General features: G+C 45.2%; 2 protein-coding genes across 2 annotated transcripts in view; both read left to right on the top strand.

The window, feature by feature from the left end:
• tep1 (telomerase-associated protein 1) overlaps positions 1–16246 on the top strand; it is a 47944-nt gene that overhangs the window by 9941 nt on the left and 21757 nt on the right. The window contains exons 13-23 of the mRNA XM_079488853.1: positions 1307–1541; positions 1890–2033; positions 2182–2265; positions 2672–2790; positions 3870–3929; positions 10401–10544; positions 11577–11868; positions 12352–12473; positions 13056–13169; positions 13272–13389; positions 13980–14168. Coding sequence (XP_079344979.1) covers positions 1307–1541; positions 1890–2033; positions 2182–2265; positions 2672–2790; positions 3870–3929; positions 10401–10544; positions 11577–11868; positions 12352–12473; positions 13056–13169; positions 13272–13389; positions 13980–14168 — 1621 coding nt within the window. The remainder of the gene's footprint in view (positions 1–1306; positions 1542–1889; positions 2034–2181; positions 2266–2671; positions 2791–3869; positions 3930–10400; positions 10545–11576; positions 11869–12351; positions 12474–13055; positions 13170–13271; positions 13390–13979; positions 14169–16246) is intronic.
• LOC306943726 (phospholipid-transporting ATPase IF-like) lies at positions 5190–8465 on the top strand (the record flags this gene model as incomplete). The annotated part of the gene is made up of 1 exon (XM_079530254.1): positions 5190–8465. The coding sequence occupies one exon, from the start codon at positions 5190–5192 to the stop codon at positions 8463–8465; it is 3276 nt and encodes a 1091-aa protein (XP_079386380.1).

Genomic DNA, 16246 nt, shown 5'->3' with positions numbered 1-16246 from the left:
TTTTTTGCCTTATGTACAGCACCTGGCCTAAATACAGGTACAAGATGTGCACACAACCTCGTCTTTGAACACTAAAATCATTGTGTCAGTGTCCTTATTCTGTGGCCAAACATTTAGATAAATTATTAGCAGATCTACAATCTCCCTGGAACAAAATATTTTGAGATAGGCATAGGCCAAATGCATTTGGCCCTATTTTCGTCAGTGCCTTACTCCTTATCCCTAAACTTCTATGCTTTTTTTCTTTTTCTTTTTTTTACTATTGAAAAACATGTTTTTTTTTTTGTTTGTTTTTTATTTCAAAAAATGAAACACGAACAATGAAACAGAAATCAAACATAAATGTGAATGCAAGAAAACAAAAATACATAACAAAAACAGAGACAATAAAAGAAATCAAAGAAAAACAGAAAAACAGCTTGACAAACTTCAAAAACACAGCATTCTTCAGACAGTACAGGACAAGGCAGGGAACAGCAGGAGACATGACTCATAATATAATATAATATAATATACAGCAGATATCCAACATTCAAAGCATTTTTATAGACTCATCAACCCCTACTCAGCACTCTTAGACCTCTACACATACACCGAAACACCCAAGTACAATATTACAGAAGTCCATTTAAGTATGAAACTTTCCATTTTTAATTGTAACCTTGCAGTAATTTCCTCCATTATATAAACCTGCTTCAGTCTCTGTTTCCATTGGGTTATAGTAGGTGGTTTTACCTCCCTCCAATTTACTGTTATCATTTTCTTAGCAATCAGTAAAAGTATCCTTAATATGTAACTCCATCCACGCACGTCCTCCGGTATAATTCCCAGCAGAAATAACTCGGGTCCAGAAGGAATATTCAACCCCAAACATTTTTCAATTTCCTTTTTAACATTTTTCCAGAACCCTGAAATTATTGGACAATCCCAAAAAATGTGTGTATGGTCTCCAACTCCCCCACAATTTCTCCAACATAATTCTATGGATGGTGTTTTCACGTATGAAGAAATGACCAGAGGAGTATTGAAATATCTAGTTTTGAGTTTCCAATCAAATGAAAAACATGTTTTAATAGTTCAAATAGCTGAACACAACGTGTTGATGTATATGGCTAGTTGAACAATTTAAATGTTTTTCAAAATAGTAAAAACAAAAGGCAAAGACGTTTGGGATAAGGGGTTTAGCACTGACGAAAATAGGGCCCATTATCATTTTGGGGGTGCTTAACATGAACAAGTTTGAGAACCACTGATATAGCTACATAGGTTTTTCAGAAAACTGATTTAGAAGACATTCTCTATCCAGTCAGAGAAACTACAGCGTGGCTCTGCTGGCTCGCTACCGCCAGGCTCTGGAGACCGCGGTTCAGATCTCCTGTCGGTACAACGTGCCGCCTCTCCCTGGACGCACCGTCATCTGGCTCTCGTCTGGCATCAGTGACGACGAGACCTGGAGCAAGAAGCAAGACTTCTGCCTACCTCCTGGTCCCGAGAGCGACAACGCAGAGGAGGCAGACGATGACGATGAACTCACTCCTTCTGTGAGGACCTAGGTTCCCCCCCCCCCACCCTCCTTTTTGATAATTGATTAACAGGGAAAGCTCATGCAAAAAAGCTTTTCATTGTTGACTGTATTGATTTGTACTGAAATGAGGAATAGGAAGATTGTACAAGCTCTGAAATACAGTATGACAATTTGAATGTCAGAGACTGAGAACGGCGGTACGTTTTAAAAAAAAAACCTTTAACATAGAGGGATTGAAAACCCAACACTCTTGGTGGACCCAGTTGCCGTGATGCTTCCGAAACAGGAAAGGATTAGACATCATGTACTTGTATTGTATGTATTGAATTGTAGTGCTGTTTCTGTTGGCTATCAATCCTCCCAGAGTCTGGAAGTGGCTGTGTTGCTGTCCCTGATGATTGGCTGCAGCGCTGAGGACGCCAGGCTGTTTGTGTATAACTGGAACCAATGTAAGGAGGTCAAGCTTCAGTCCGACATCCTGTTGGATAATGTGAGGGACGTGGTCAAGGTAAGGGCATTGTTTAACACACACACACACACACACACACACACACACATTGAATTATGTACTACACAAACATCCTCCAAATGGCATTTTTATTGCACAAATATGGTGGTATAACTGTGCAATGTACCTTTTATTTCTTTACTCCCAGGACATAACAGGCTTCAGACAGTCCAATTCCTCAGATCAAAATTGTGGTTCTTTCTTCTCCAGAGAGTTCACAAAGCAAAACAAGGTTTGTGCTTGTATACCTTGTAGCCTGGTGTAATGCATAGAACATTTCAACTGACTTAATGTTGTTTAAAGTTGCAGTATTATTATTATGCCCTATTATATACTTTTTATTATTGGCAATAGCCGATGTACAAGTTCACAACACGTTGCGATGTGACACATTGTGTGCTTGTAGATCAGCTATTTTGGAGAAATTGTGAAAGAGTTCGACAAATGGTCTGACAGGGTTAATTATTTGTGGCTAATTTAAAATGTGGTACTGTGGGTTCCTAAGGTTTGGGTGAACTCTCAGTAACCTTTATTGTTGTCTTGTGTAATCACTTAATGTTTACACATGTTTACACGGTATATTTACAGTAAATTCTACCGTTGGTGACTTTTGAGCCCATGAATTTATTCTCCCCCAGGTGGACACCATCGTTATAGTGGGCGACGACAACAACGATAACCATGAGCTGGAATGGAGCATCAAGAACTACAGGAAGGACATAAACGACAAGGTCCTGGTTGTGAAAGTTCTCAGGACGTAAGAAGAAAAAAACGTATTTACCGGATTTACCAGAGAAACTGATCATGGATCATAATGTTTGCTCGAGAATAGGGATGTTAGGGTTTAGGTTCATGTGGTTAAGATAAAGTCATGTCATCTTACTGAAAGTAACTTACACAAAAACTGCAAGCACATATTCACAAACCTTACTTACTTAGGCATACAGTAGAAAATATGTCTTAATTCCCTGATGTATGTGTACTGTAAATATGGCACACAGCCTCCCAACCATAGGGAGCAAATAGACTGGCATTTTATCAGTTACAGACAATGAGGAATTAAGCCAATATTCAAACGAACCCAACTTGTTTTCAATTAAAGACACGATGAGAAATGCAATAGATATTTTGGCTACTATTTTCTACTGTTACTATATTTATTATTTCTACTTTTATTTGACAAACTGTGTTGGGGTGGAATGTTATATCAAACCGTCCACTATAAAGATGTGAGATCACTTCCTATTATAAATTAACCTGATGAAGCTTGTTTGTATGGAACCAATGAAACGAATATGCAGCAGTGAAGAAAGTCAGTCTTATGGATGTGAATCGTGAGAAGTAGGAGTGTGAACCCTTTCTTATGGATGTGAATCGTGAGAAGTAGGAGTGTGAACCCTTTCTTATGGATGTGAATCGTGAGAAGTAGGAGTGTGAACCCTTTCTTATGGATGTGAATCGTGAGAAGTAGGAGTGTGAACCCTTTCTTATGGATGTGAATCGTGAGAAGTAGGAGTGTGAACCCTTTCTTATGGATGTGAATCGTGAGAAGTAGGAGTGTGAACCCTTTCTTATGGATGTGAATCGTGAGAAGTAGGAGTGTGAACCCTTTCTTATGGATGTGAATCGTGAGAAGTAGGAGTGTGAACCCTTTCTTATGGATGTGAATCGTGAGAAGTAGGAGTGTGAACCCTTTCTTATGGATGTGAATCGTGAGAAGTAGGAGTGTGAACCCTTTCTTATGGATGTGAATCTTGAGAAGTAGGAGTGTGAACCCTTTCTTATGGATGTGAATCGTGAGAAGTTTTAATTCTTTGTTTTCCCAATCTTGACCAGATGCATGGACCAAGACCCAAATTGTGTGGTGCTTTCAGGCTTCAGTGAGCAAGTCCTCAGGTAAAATGTCACCTGTTCTCATTCACACCAAATTTCCTGTACACACTGTCACTGGGAACAGTATTATCTTACTAATCTTTGTTCACAGTAGTTGTTCTATACTTTTTTTTAATAAACTCATTATAACACCTTATTTTTCTTGATGTAGCAATGATTAAACAATAAACATACATGTACATTTTGCTGTATCCGGCATGTAAATATCCCAACTTGTTTTTCAAAGGTCATCCTCCTGGTGGCGCTATAACAGGCCGTTCTGGAAATCTCACACACACGAACGGTGTGTGTGAGATTAGCTGTACACAGACGGGATGTGTCCTGAGAGCCTCGGAAACCCATACGTTTTTATTTCCAGGAAGAAAAAAATAGTCTGGGCAAAAATCCGAACCCAGGCTACAAAAACCCATTCATTTGTGGCATACAGTAGTGTGAAAGGGTCCCTATCTTCTAATTTATTATTCAATTGACACACGCGCGCATACACACACTCCTCTCTCTCGCAATCTCTCTAATTAATCAGGCTCATCTGCTGCAGGTGCGTCTAGTTTCTGCCTGCGGATCCTGCTGCTACCTATGCCATAGAAAGCATAGGTCTGTTCTAATTCACTATATGTTTCTGAAACTCTTCCCAGCACAATGAGCCTTGTCTCAAAGTTCCTCTTTAACTCAGAGAATCTGGTTGTACTTGGCCAGATGCTCAGAGCGATATGGAGCATGCATATCTCCTTGTATGGTGCGTTCTGTCTGTCACATCAGCTGTGGTGATGTCGGTCTCTGCATACTTTCTACAACGTCAGTCTTGGGTGACCTAAGTCGAGCCAGGCCTGCTCCTTGTATGGGGAATCTCAGACTGCCCCTTGTTCCGTGGTCAGGTCAGATCCTCTCCAATATTTAACTTAGAAAAAGGTTTCTAATGGAATTGAATGGGGCTTGGACTGCCCAAATGTGGGCATGGATGACATCATCAGCTAGGCTCTTTCTGAGCCAAGCCATCTATAAAGACATGAATAGCGGCTGAAACAGGCACAATGCAGTCTATTCCAGACCTCTGGTCAGATAGAGACAGAGAGGAGAGCTCTGTTACGCATGTTGATCTTATGAATATAGCCGAAAGACAGTGGGAGCAAAAAGAGTGAAAACAGTGTGAGAGAACAAGGGAGAGAGTGGTACTAGGCAAACTAGAGGGAACAAGAGAGACGGAGAGATTGAGCGAGAAATCGAGATTGCTAGATATACTTCGTCAAATGTTTTTTTGTAAGGATGCTTCTGTGGATACGGCAGCAGCTAGGGTTTGACCCTCCCCACCAGAGTAAGACCAGGACAGTGTACGTGGCTAACCGTTTCCCAAAGCATGGCCACTGCAAACCGCAACTTTTTGCTGACAACAGAGTCATCTCATCCAAGTACACCGCTTGGAACTTTGTCCCCAGGAATGTGCTTGAGCAGTTCACAAGGACAGCCAACCTATATTTCCTTACTATCTTCATCATAACGTTTGTGGTAGACTCCCCTACTCACCAAGTCACCCATGCCATACCTCTATCCATAGTCCTCACAGTAACTGCCATCAAACAGGGCTACGAGGACTGGCTGAGACACAAGGCGGACAATGAACTGAACGGTGCTCCTGTGTTTGTGGTTCGCAATGGAAATCTATTTCAGACCAAATCCAAAAACATCAGGGTGGGGGATATCGTGCGTGTGGCTAAAGAAGAGACCTCCCCAGCTGACCTGGTGTTGCTATCCTCAGACCGCGTAGATGGTACCTGCTACATCAATACTGCCAGCCTTGACGGGGAGACCAGCCTCAAGACCCACTATGCCAGATCAGAGACAGCGGCGTGTCAGTCGGTGTCCAAACTGGAGGCTCTTCAGGCTGTGGTGGAGTGTCAACAACCTGAGGCCGATCTGTACAGGTTTGTCGGTCGGATCACCGTGACCCACCAAGGGGAAGAGATTGTCAGACCGCTGGGACCAGAGAATTTACTACTACGAGGAGCCAGGTTGAAAAATACAAAAGAGATTTTTGGTGTAGCAGTATATACAGGGATGGAATCCAAGATGGCCCTTAACTATAAGTGCAAGTTGCATAAACGCTCAATGGTGGAGAAGTCCGTGAACACCTTTGTAATTATCTACATGGGTATTGTGCTGTTTTTAACTGTCATTAGCACAATCATGGGGCATGTCTGGCAGCTTGAGAAGGAATGGGACGAGCCCTTCTACAACCCCAAGACCGAGACCGAGAGAAACGCCGGCAAGATCTGGAAATACATCCAGGACTTCTTGACATTCCTGGTCCTCTACAACAAAATGATTCCCATCTCACTCTGTGTTACCATGGAGATGGTGAGGTTCTTCGGCACGTATTTCATTGTCTGGGATTCGGACCTGTACCATGAGGAGAGCGATCAGCCAGCCCAGGTGAACACATCAGACCTCAACGAAGTGCTGGGACAAGTGGAGTACGTGTTGACTGACAAGACGGGTACGCTAACAGAAAACGAGATGGAGTTCCGTGAGTGTACAATCAATGGGAAAAAGTACCAGGAGGTCAATGGCAAACTGCTACCAGAGGGAATGGCAGAGGAGTCACTGGACAGTTCTACACCTCACTTGACTGGTGATGAGTTGTTCTTCCTCAAGGCACTGTCATTGTGTCACACGGTTCAGATCAGTTATGACCAGCCTGACTGTTCGGTAGGTGTTGGAGACCCACTCTCCCTCGCTAATGGCTCATCAACTCGGATGGAATACTATGCCTTATCACCAGACGAGAAAGCTTTAGTAGAGGCCACTAACAGGATGGGAGTAGCCTTCACTAGCAACAGTGGAGAAACCATGGAAATCAAAACGTTCGGCAAGTCGGAGAAGTATAAGCTGCGCCATGTCTTGGAGTTTGATCCTAATCGCAAGAGGATGAGTGTCATTCTACAGACTCCCTCAGGAGGTGAAGTATTGTTCACCAAGGGAGCAGAGTCGGCTATCCTGCCCCTCACCACCAGTGGAGAGATAGAGAAGACCAGGCTTCATGTAGACGAGTTTGCATTGAAAGGTTTGCGGACCTTGGTGTTTGCATGTCGCGACTTCAGTCCAGAGGAGTATATTGATGTGAATAGGCGTCTGAACGCAGCCCGCTCCGCTCTGCATCAGAGGGAGGAGAAACTACAGGAGGCTTTCAGCTATGTAGAACGAGACCTTCAACTTCTGGGAGCTACGGCATTGGAAGACAGACTCCAGGACAAGGTCCAGGAGACCATCGAGATCTTACGTCTGGCGGGTATCAAAGTATGGGTCTTGTCGGGGGACAAACACGAGACGGCGGTTAGCGTCAGCCTGTCTTGCGGCCACTTCCACCGCACCATGAACATTCTGGAGCTCCTGCAGCAGCACGATCATGATGAGTGTGCAGAGCAACTGCACAGATTCGCCAAAATGATCAAGGAAGAAGACAATGTGGTCCAGTATGGCTTGGTGGTGGACGGGGATAGCCTCTCTTTAGCACTGAGAAGACACGAGAAGCTCTTTATGGAAGTGTGTAAAAGCTGTTCTGCGGTGCTGTGTTGCCGCATGGCCCCTCTACAGAAAGCCATGGTGGTACATCTTTTAAAGAACTCCCCAGGGAAACCCATCACGCTTGCTATTGGTGATGGAGCCAACGATGTTAGTATGATACACGAAGCCCATGTTGGCATAGGTATTATGGGTAAGGAGGGTCTTCAGGCCGTGAGAAACAGTGATTATGCAATTGGCAGGTTTAAATTCCTGGCAAAACTCCTCCTGGTCCACGGCCACTTATACTACTTTCGAGTAGCCATGCTTGTGAAGTACTTTTTCTACAAGAGTGTGTGTTTCACCATGCCCCAGTTTTTCTACCAGTTCTTTTGTCTGTTTTCACAACAAGTTCTATATGACCCTATCACTGACATGATGTACAACACCATTTTCACTGCTCTGCCCATCCTGGTGTACAGTGTGTTGGAACAGCCGATCCATCCACATGTACTGCAGAGTGAACCTGTCCTGTACAGGGACATAAGTAGGAACTCTCTGCTGCACTTCAGGACAGCAGAGAGTCGGTACTGGACATTTCTGAGCTTCTGTCATGGCTTTGTCTTGTTCTTTGGGTCGTGTATACTGATGGGGGAGGACACCATGCTCGTGGGCAATGGACAGCTGTTTGGGAACTGGACGTTTGGTGCGTTTGTCTTCACTGTCATGTTAATCACTGTCACCCTAAAGTTGGCGTTGGAGACCCATTTCTGGACATGGATGAACCATTTAGTGATGTGGGGCTCGGTAGCCTTTTATATTGCGTTCTCCCTTGTCTATGGAAGCGTCTTCTGGCCGTTCTTCCACACCCAGAACATGTACTTTGTCTTCCATCAGCTGCTGTTGAGCTGCAGGGCCTGGTTCGCCATCATCATCATCGCCATCATCTGCCACTTGCCTGACGTAGTGAAGAAGGTGATCTACGGACACCTGCAGTCCACTTACACCCGGAAAAGCCAGTCTATACCAGAGACCCAGGCATAGGCCCTCCGCTGTGGCCAGAGTGGCTGTACCAAACTACGCTATAATAAATGATTACATTTTTTTTAAAGAATGAGATGTGGCTATAGATGATAGCTGCTGAAGCAAATCACTGGGCAGTGCTCGTCCAGCACCAACCATTGCTAGCATGGAGCGACTCCAGAGAACTGCTACTCAAACGACTGTACAACCTTAGGCCCAGCGTGAGGTGGTGTCGACCCCTCAACTGGACCATCTCGCCCCCTCCATCAATCACACCTGTGTGAAGTGAGGGGCGCTCTTATCAGCGTACATCATCATGCATGATCTCATACTGGCCAATCAGAATGCCTGTTGCCATAAATTTACGTCATATTTGGCGGACATTTGTCCTAATTTTTCCTTTCATTGTCAATGGAAATTATTGAGACGGGTCAAAAGATGTATATAGGCCCCTCAAAAAGCACCAACAGTATGTTGCATTACTGCCATCGCAAGGAACTGGATCATTGTTTTACTTTGTAAGCCAGTCACTTTGACCAGGAACTGTGAACAGGGGAACATTTGTTTTTCATTTCATTTTGAAACCTTCTTTTCCTTTCGGCTTTTCCCTTCAGGGGTCGCCGCAGCGAATCATCTGCCTCCATCTCACCCTGTCCTCTTCTCTCCAACTAACTTCATGTCCTTTTTCACTACATCCATAAATATTCTCTTTGGTCTTCCTCTAGGCCTCCTGCCTGGCAGTTCCAACCTCAACATCCTTCTACATCTGACATGCGCTCTGATGTACTCGTTCCTGATCCTATCCATCCTTGTTACTCCCAGAGAGAACCTCAACATTTTAGTCTCTGCTACCTCCAGCTCTGCTTCCTGTCTTTTCCTCAGTGCGACTGTCTCTAAACCATACAACATAGCTGGTCTCACCACTGTCTTGTACACCTTCCCTTTCTTGCTGATACTTTCCTAGCACACATCACACCTGACACTTTTCTCCACCCATTCCAACCTGCTTGCACTCCTTTCTTCTTCCTTGGCATGAAACCATATTGCTGCTCAGAAATGCTCACCACTGCCTGTAGTCTAGCTTTCACTACTCTTTCCCTTAACTTCATTGTATGGCTTTATTCCTCTGTATTTTCCACAACTCTGCACATCACCCTTGTTGGTTTTCGTTTTGCAATTATTTTGTTTTCTTTGTTTTAGTTAATATACAATAACCCTGGATTAGACTGGTTTGTGCCACTTCATGTCCCCCTCGTGGCTCGTGTACTGTAACATCCCTCAGTGACAAATATTTTATGAATGATACAGTAGGTTGTTTAATAACAGATAGTAGGTTGCGTAATATGACAGATTTATTTTTGAGCGGTGCCAAACAGCTCCCATGAGTGACCGAGTGTGTATGTCTGTCTGAGTACGACCCATTGACCCATGGGTACACACACACACACACACACACACACACACACACACACACACACACACACACACAACTCAATTAGGATTTGTGTCCACCACAATTGTTTTTGAGCAGTACACAACTATAAAACTATTGTACAGTACAGTGTACAGTGCAGTACATTGTAGTACAGTACAGAACAGTAAGAGTAGTACCGTACAGAACAGTGAGAGTAGTACAGTGCAGTACTACAGTATGATTAGTACAAGTAATACAGTACAGTACGATGAGTACAGTACGCCTAGTACAGTATGAGTAGTACAGTACAGCACAGAGTACAATTCAAAATTATGAAACACTTTCAAGATTTTCTCACAAATAATCAAAGTACAGTACAGAGTACAGTACAGTACAATCAAGCAACTATCACAATAAAAGTATAGTTGTACCGCTCAGTTCACATGGGTGTGATTTTCTTTTTACACTCCCATTTCCATGCATGCGCGCGCGTGCACTCACACACACACTCTCTCTGACCTCTCGTGTTCCTGTGTCATCAGGTTTGTGGCAGAGCGCGGTTCATCTCGGCAGCTGGAACATGTAGAGCTTATAGACAAGCTGCACAACATCCCTCCTCCACAAGGGACTCCACAACCTCAAACCACAACCAGTGTCACCTCTCTACCATCCAGCCCTAGGTTAAGGTAATGTTCCCTCCACGGTCACTCATGGACAGTCTTTGGCTATAACAACAATGACAATTGTTGATATAGCCTAATTGTTGTTATAGCCTAATAATAAAGGAACTCTACGTCTCTGCTTGTTATGCTTATTATGGTGAACATATCGCAAAAAGTAATATGTAGTAAGGCATATATTATTGCGACTGTAGGTCGCAGTTAACTATGGAATCATGCATTTCCAGTCAGTGTATCACTCAAAATCCCCATACATGAGTAAAGCCCCCACATACAGTATGGTGCCCAGGTCTCGTGACATCATGTGACATCTTCAGGGATGGAGATCCCTGATGTCATAGTAAATGCGACTTGCTGTCGCAATTAAGCCCATATGGAGATCCCTGATTTCATCAAAATTAGTATATGGATATATGTCAGAACTCCGAACCTATTCTGACATTCCATATGTTTATCCTTCCCCATCCATCCTTCCTCTTCGATGTCTCCCTTTTGACTGATACCTGTCCATTTAAACTCCAGACAGGCCTGCCCCCCCAAGTTATTTGTGCAGCTGTGCCTGGCAGCCAGCGAAAACTATGAGTTCTCAACAGGCCCGAAAATTAAACCCTGTACACTCAAGACACTGCCCCCGCTGTCACCCTTTGATCTCCATATATAAAGCTGACCTGTTCTTACATTCCATATGTTGATCTCATCAAACCCTGTACACTCAAGACCAGGCCAGGCGAGGTCGCTTCTCGCCCTCAGGCGTCTTACTGGTATACTAAATAATAACTTGGGTAGGACCACTTCTATATAAATACATAGTATTCCATTTACTGGTTGATATGAGAGAGTGCGTCCTCTGACCAAGAGACCCAGGCCAGGTTTAAATTCCGATTCTCGGGTAGGTATAAAAGTTACAGATTGCAGCTTTGACTAAAGCTGTAGTACTAGTAACGAAACTATCCACCTTCCTTATCTCAATGCTGTGTTCTCCCTGCATCCCTCCCTCACTCTCTGCCTCTCTCCCATCCTCCTCCATGTTGACCTCAGGTGGCGAGGCGTGCGGGTGTTCATCTCCTCCACCTTTCGGGACATGCACGCCGAGCGTGACGTCCTTGTGCGCAGCGTCTTCCCAGAGCTGCGGCGCCGCGCGGCGCCACACTGCCTCTACCTGCAGGAGGTGGAGCTGCGCTGGGGCGTGACCGAGGAGGAGTCGGAGCGCGCAACGGAGCTGTGTCTGTCGGAGGTGTGTCGCAGCCAGATGCTGCTGTGCATCCTGGGGGAGCGATACGGACTCGTGCCCCCACGGCCCGCCCTGCCCGACCTGCCGCAGTACAGCTGGGTAACGCATGGCATCATTCATTCATTCATTCATTCATTCATTATTATTTTATTACATTTTAAATTCCACAATTTGCAGAAAGACAGCACATAATCACATTAAGCAGCAGTAGGCTATCATATTGTAGGTCTTGTGGGGTTTTTTTGTTTAGTTTTTTTAGATCCCCTCTAACTTTCCCCCCTTACCCCCTTCCACACCCACAGAAACAAAACAAACTCGAAATAAATAGGAAAAGGAAAAAGGAAGATAAAGACAGAAAGAAAAGCGAGTGAGAAGTTGTTATCTCAACTTCATACGGGGCCTGCATTTTGAATGAGTGCGGCAGTCGTTTTTAGGTTATGGGTGGGTTCACTGAAATGAAGTGCAGTCATGGCATATGGCTTTGTTCAGAGTGCAAGCATTGTTTCTCAAATACGATGTTTAGGACTGACTGTCCACATTATTGCATCTCCAAATGTAACATCCCTGTCATTGTCCGTGCAGTTGGCCACTGCCCCGGCAGGCCTGTCCATCACAGAGATGGAGATCCGTCAGTTCCAGGCACTGTACCCAGACACGGCACACCAGCAGATGTTCTGCTACTACAGGGATCCAGACCTCACCAAGTATGTTAGAACGTGGTCCATCCATGGATGCAGTATCATTACAGTTTCAGTGCACATTTTTACTTAATACAGCAGGATTTCATAATACAAACAAAATCCTATACCTTATATTACAATTGCGATGTGGGTGTCACAAACAAAGGTGACCGGATGGGATGTTACTGGGTCAAATAAATGTCACAAACGGGACATCCGGATTTGATTGCTATGATCAGCGCAAGTGGATTTTCAGGCTGCATACTTATACAAAAGTGGTAGATCTAAGGTTTTCAAAATGTTTGTGCAAAAGGCAAGTCAGGATCTCAAGGCACACCTGTATTGCAAAATAGCCTTATAGTCTTTACTAATGCCAAATAAAATGTTCTGAATATCATTTTAGGGTATATGATTTTCCTCCTGTCTGCTGATATAGTGAATTAAAGCTAATATTAATAACTTAATAGTTTCATATCTTGCATTTTGTGAGTTGTCACACAAGACACACCTGGGCTTGTTCAGGAACCACTGGTGTAGATATTTAACTTTTCCAAGGTAATTTCCAAGTTGTTGTACTGGTTTTTAGATCCATCTGTGCTTTCTAAGGTCAGTTCCAGTGGCGTGGAAGTCGGACTTTGCCCCAGAGTCGGCAGAGGCAAAATCTAAAATGGCCGACCTGAAGGCGAGGATGTTGGCTAGTGGTGTGAAAGTGACTGAAAAGTGAGTGCTTCTTCAGCTCAACTCGTATTCTCCTGGAGCTGTACTTTTAAAGGGAGATTTTGTGAAAAGTGACCCCCTATTGACGCTACCTCTCTGTGACAGTTATCCGTGTGAGTGGGGTGGGGTTGTGGACGGGAAGCCCTACCTGAAAGGTCTGGAGGACTTTGGCAAGGCGGTGCTGGAGGACCTTTGGACGGCTGTCTTGAAGCACTTTGTGGAAGTAAGTGACTTGATTCATTCACTTAAGAAGTCCCTACTCATGTTTAGCAAACATGTATTGTCCATCTATTCAGTTATGACAAATATTTGACAATGATACCTAAGAGCAATTTTTAGCCAGGTGCAATCTGGCTATACTGTCGATAGTGGACACTTTTTCATGATTGGCTGCCTCTAGCGCCTCTAAGCCAATGGGGGAGAAAACCCATAGTCTGAACGCTGCAACGTGAAGCCGTATCCTCTAAGCTAATGAGATAAAACCCATAGTGAGCGTGCTGCACCTGGCAATTATGACGCGAGTCATTCTTGTTTAACAAACTGTAGCAAATATGTAGATGTTCAGGGTTCAATTTGTAAAAGAAACAGAGGGAGGGACATTTTCTCAACCACTTAAGCTTTCATAAATATGAAACGTATCAGACAGTCTACATTTCCCAAAATGTATTTAATTCAGTGTGGGTCATAAAACATCACCACTGGCCATAACAATGAATGACCAGGGGGGGGGTTATCAAAAGCAGTGTCATGGACCTGCCCCCCACAGGAAATGGAACCCTGGAGCCATTTACTAAAGATCTGATTTAATAACAGGAGGACGATGAGGCAGAGGCTGGCTTGGACATCAGCGAGCAGGAGGTCCACCAGGGGGCACTACAGAGGCAGTTCTACGGCAGAGCCAAGCTGCTGGCAGAGGCTGTGGACAAGGTCCAGGAGGCCCGGTCCAAAGGAGGCATGCTGCTGGTGGAGGGAGCACCGGGAGAGGGCAAGACTGTCTTCATGGTAGGTGGAGGAGAGGGCAAGACTGTCTTCATGGTAGGTGGAGGAGAGGGCAAGACTGTCTTCATGGTAGGTGGAGGAGAGGGCAAGACTGTCTTCATGGTAGGTGGAGGAGAGGGCAAGACTGTCTTCATGGTAGGTAGAGGAGAGGGCAAGACTGTCTTCATGGTAGGTAGAGGTGGAGGAGAGGGCAAGACTGTCTTCATGGTAGGTAGAGGAGAGGGCAAGACTGTCTTCATGGTAGGTGGAGGAGAGGGCAAGACTGTCTTCATGGTAGGTGGAGGAGAGGGCAAGACTGTCTTCATGGTAGGTGGAGGAGAGGGCAAGACTGTCTTCATGATAGGTGGATGAGAGGGCAAGACTGTCTTCATGATAGGTGGAGGAGAGGGCAAGACTGTCTTCATGGGAGGTAGAGGAGAGGGTAAGACTGTCTTCATGGTAGGTAGAGGAGAGGGCAAGACTGTCTTCATGGTAGGTAGAGGAGAGGGCAAGACTGTCTTCATGGTAGGTAGAGGAGAGGGCAAGACTGTCTTCATGATAGGTAGAGGAGAGGGCAAGACTGTCTTCATGATAGGTAGAGGAGAGGGCAAGACTGTCTTCATGGTAGGTGGAGGAGAGGGCAAGACTGTCTTCATGGTAGGTTAGGAGAGGGTAAGACTGTCTTCATGGTAGGTAGAGGAGAGGGCAAGACTGTCTTCATGGTAGGTAGAGGAGAGGGTAAGACTGTCTTCATGATAGGTAGAGGAGAGGGCAAGACTGTCTTCATGGTAGGTGGAGGAGAGGGTAAGACTGTCTTCATGGTAGGTGGAGGAGAGGGTAAGACTGTCTTCATGGGAGGTGGAGGAGAGGGTAAGACTGTCTTCATGGGAGGTGGAGGTGGAGGAGAGGGTAAGACTGTCTTCATGGGAGGTGGAGGTGGAGGAGAGGGTAAGACTGTCTTCATGGGAGGTGGAGGTGGAGGAGAGGGTAAGACTGTCTTCATGGTAGGTGGAGGAGAGGGCAAGACTGTCTTCATGGTAGGTTAGGAGAGGGTAAGACTGTCTTCATGGTAGGTAGAGGAGAGGGCAAGACTGTCTTCATGGTAGGTAGAGGAGAGGGTAAGACTGTCTTCATGATAGGTAGAGGAGAGGGCAAGACTGTCTTCATGGTAGGTGGAGGAGAGGGTAAGACTGTCTTCATGGTAGGTGGAGGAGAGGGTAAGACTGTCTTCATGGGAGGTGGAGGTGGAGGAGAGGGTAAGACTGTCTTCATGGGAGGTGGAGGTGGAGGAGAGGGTAAGACTGTCTTCATGGGAGGTGGAGGTGGAGGAGAGGGTAAGACTGTCTTCATGGGAGGTGGAGGTGGAGGAGAGGGCAAGACTGTCTTCATGGGAGGTGGAGGAGAGGGCAAGACTGTCTTCATGGGAGGTGGAGGTGGAGGAGAGGGTAAGACTGTCTTCATGGTAGGTGGAGGTGGAGGAGAGGGTAAGACTGTCTTCATGGTAGGTGGAGGAGAGGGTAAGACTGTCTTCATGATAGGTGGAGGAGAGGGTAAGACTGTCTTCATGATAGGTGGAGGAGAGGGTAAGACTGTCTTCATGGTAGGTTAGGAGAGGGTAAGACTGTCTTCATGATAGGTGGAGGAGAGGGCAAGACTGTCTTCATGATAGGTGGAGGAGAGGGTAAGACTGTCTTCATGGTAGGTTAGGAGAGGGTAAGACTGTCTTCATGATAGGTGGAGGAGAGGGCAAGACTGTCTTCATGATAGGTGGAGGAGAGGGTAAGACTGTCTTCATGGTAGGTTAGGAGAGGGTAAGACTGTCTTCATGATAGGTTAGGAGAGGGTAAGACTGTCTTCATGATAGGTGGAGGAGAGGGTAAGACTGTCTTCATGGTAGGTTAGGAGAGGGTAAGACTGTCTTCATGGTAGGTGGAGGAGAGGGCAAGACTGTCTTCATGGTAGGTGGAGGAGAGGGTAAGACTGTCTTCATGGTAGGTGGAGGAGAGGGCAAGACTGTCTTCATGGTAGGTGGAGGGAACACCAGGGCAAGACTGTTTTCATGTTAGGGGCTGCAACACTTTACCTTTTATGTTACATTTTGT

The sequence above is a fragment of the Electrona antarctica genome, assembly GCF_951216825.1.
Source record: "Electrona antarctica genome assembly, chromosome: 19".
Lineage (NCBI taxonomy): Eukaryota > Metazoa > Chordata > Actinopteri > Myctophiformes > Myctophidae > Electrona > Electrona antarctica.
Note: the sequence above shows the minus strand (reverse complement) of the source record. Positions and strands in the feature narration are given on the sequence as shown.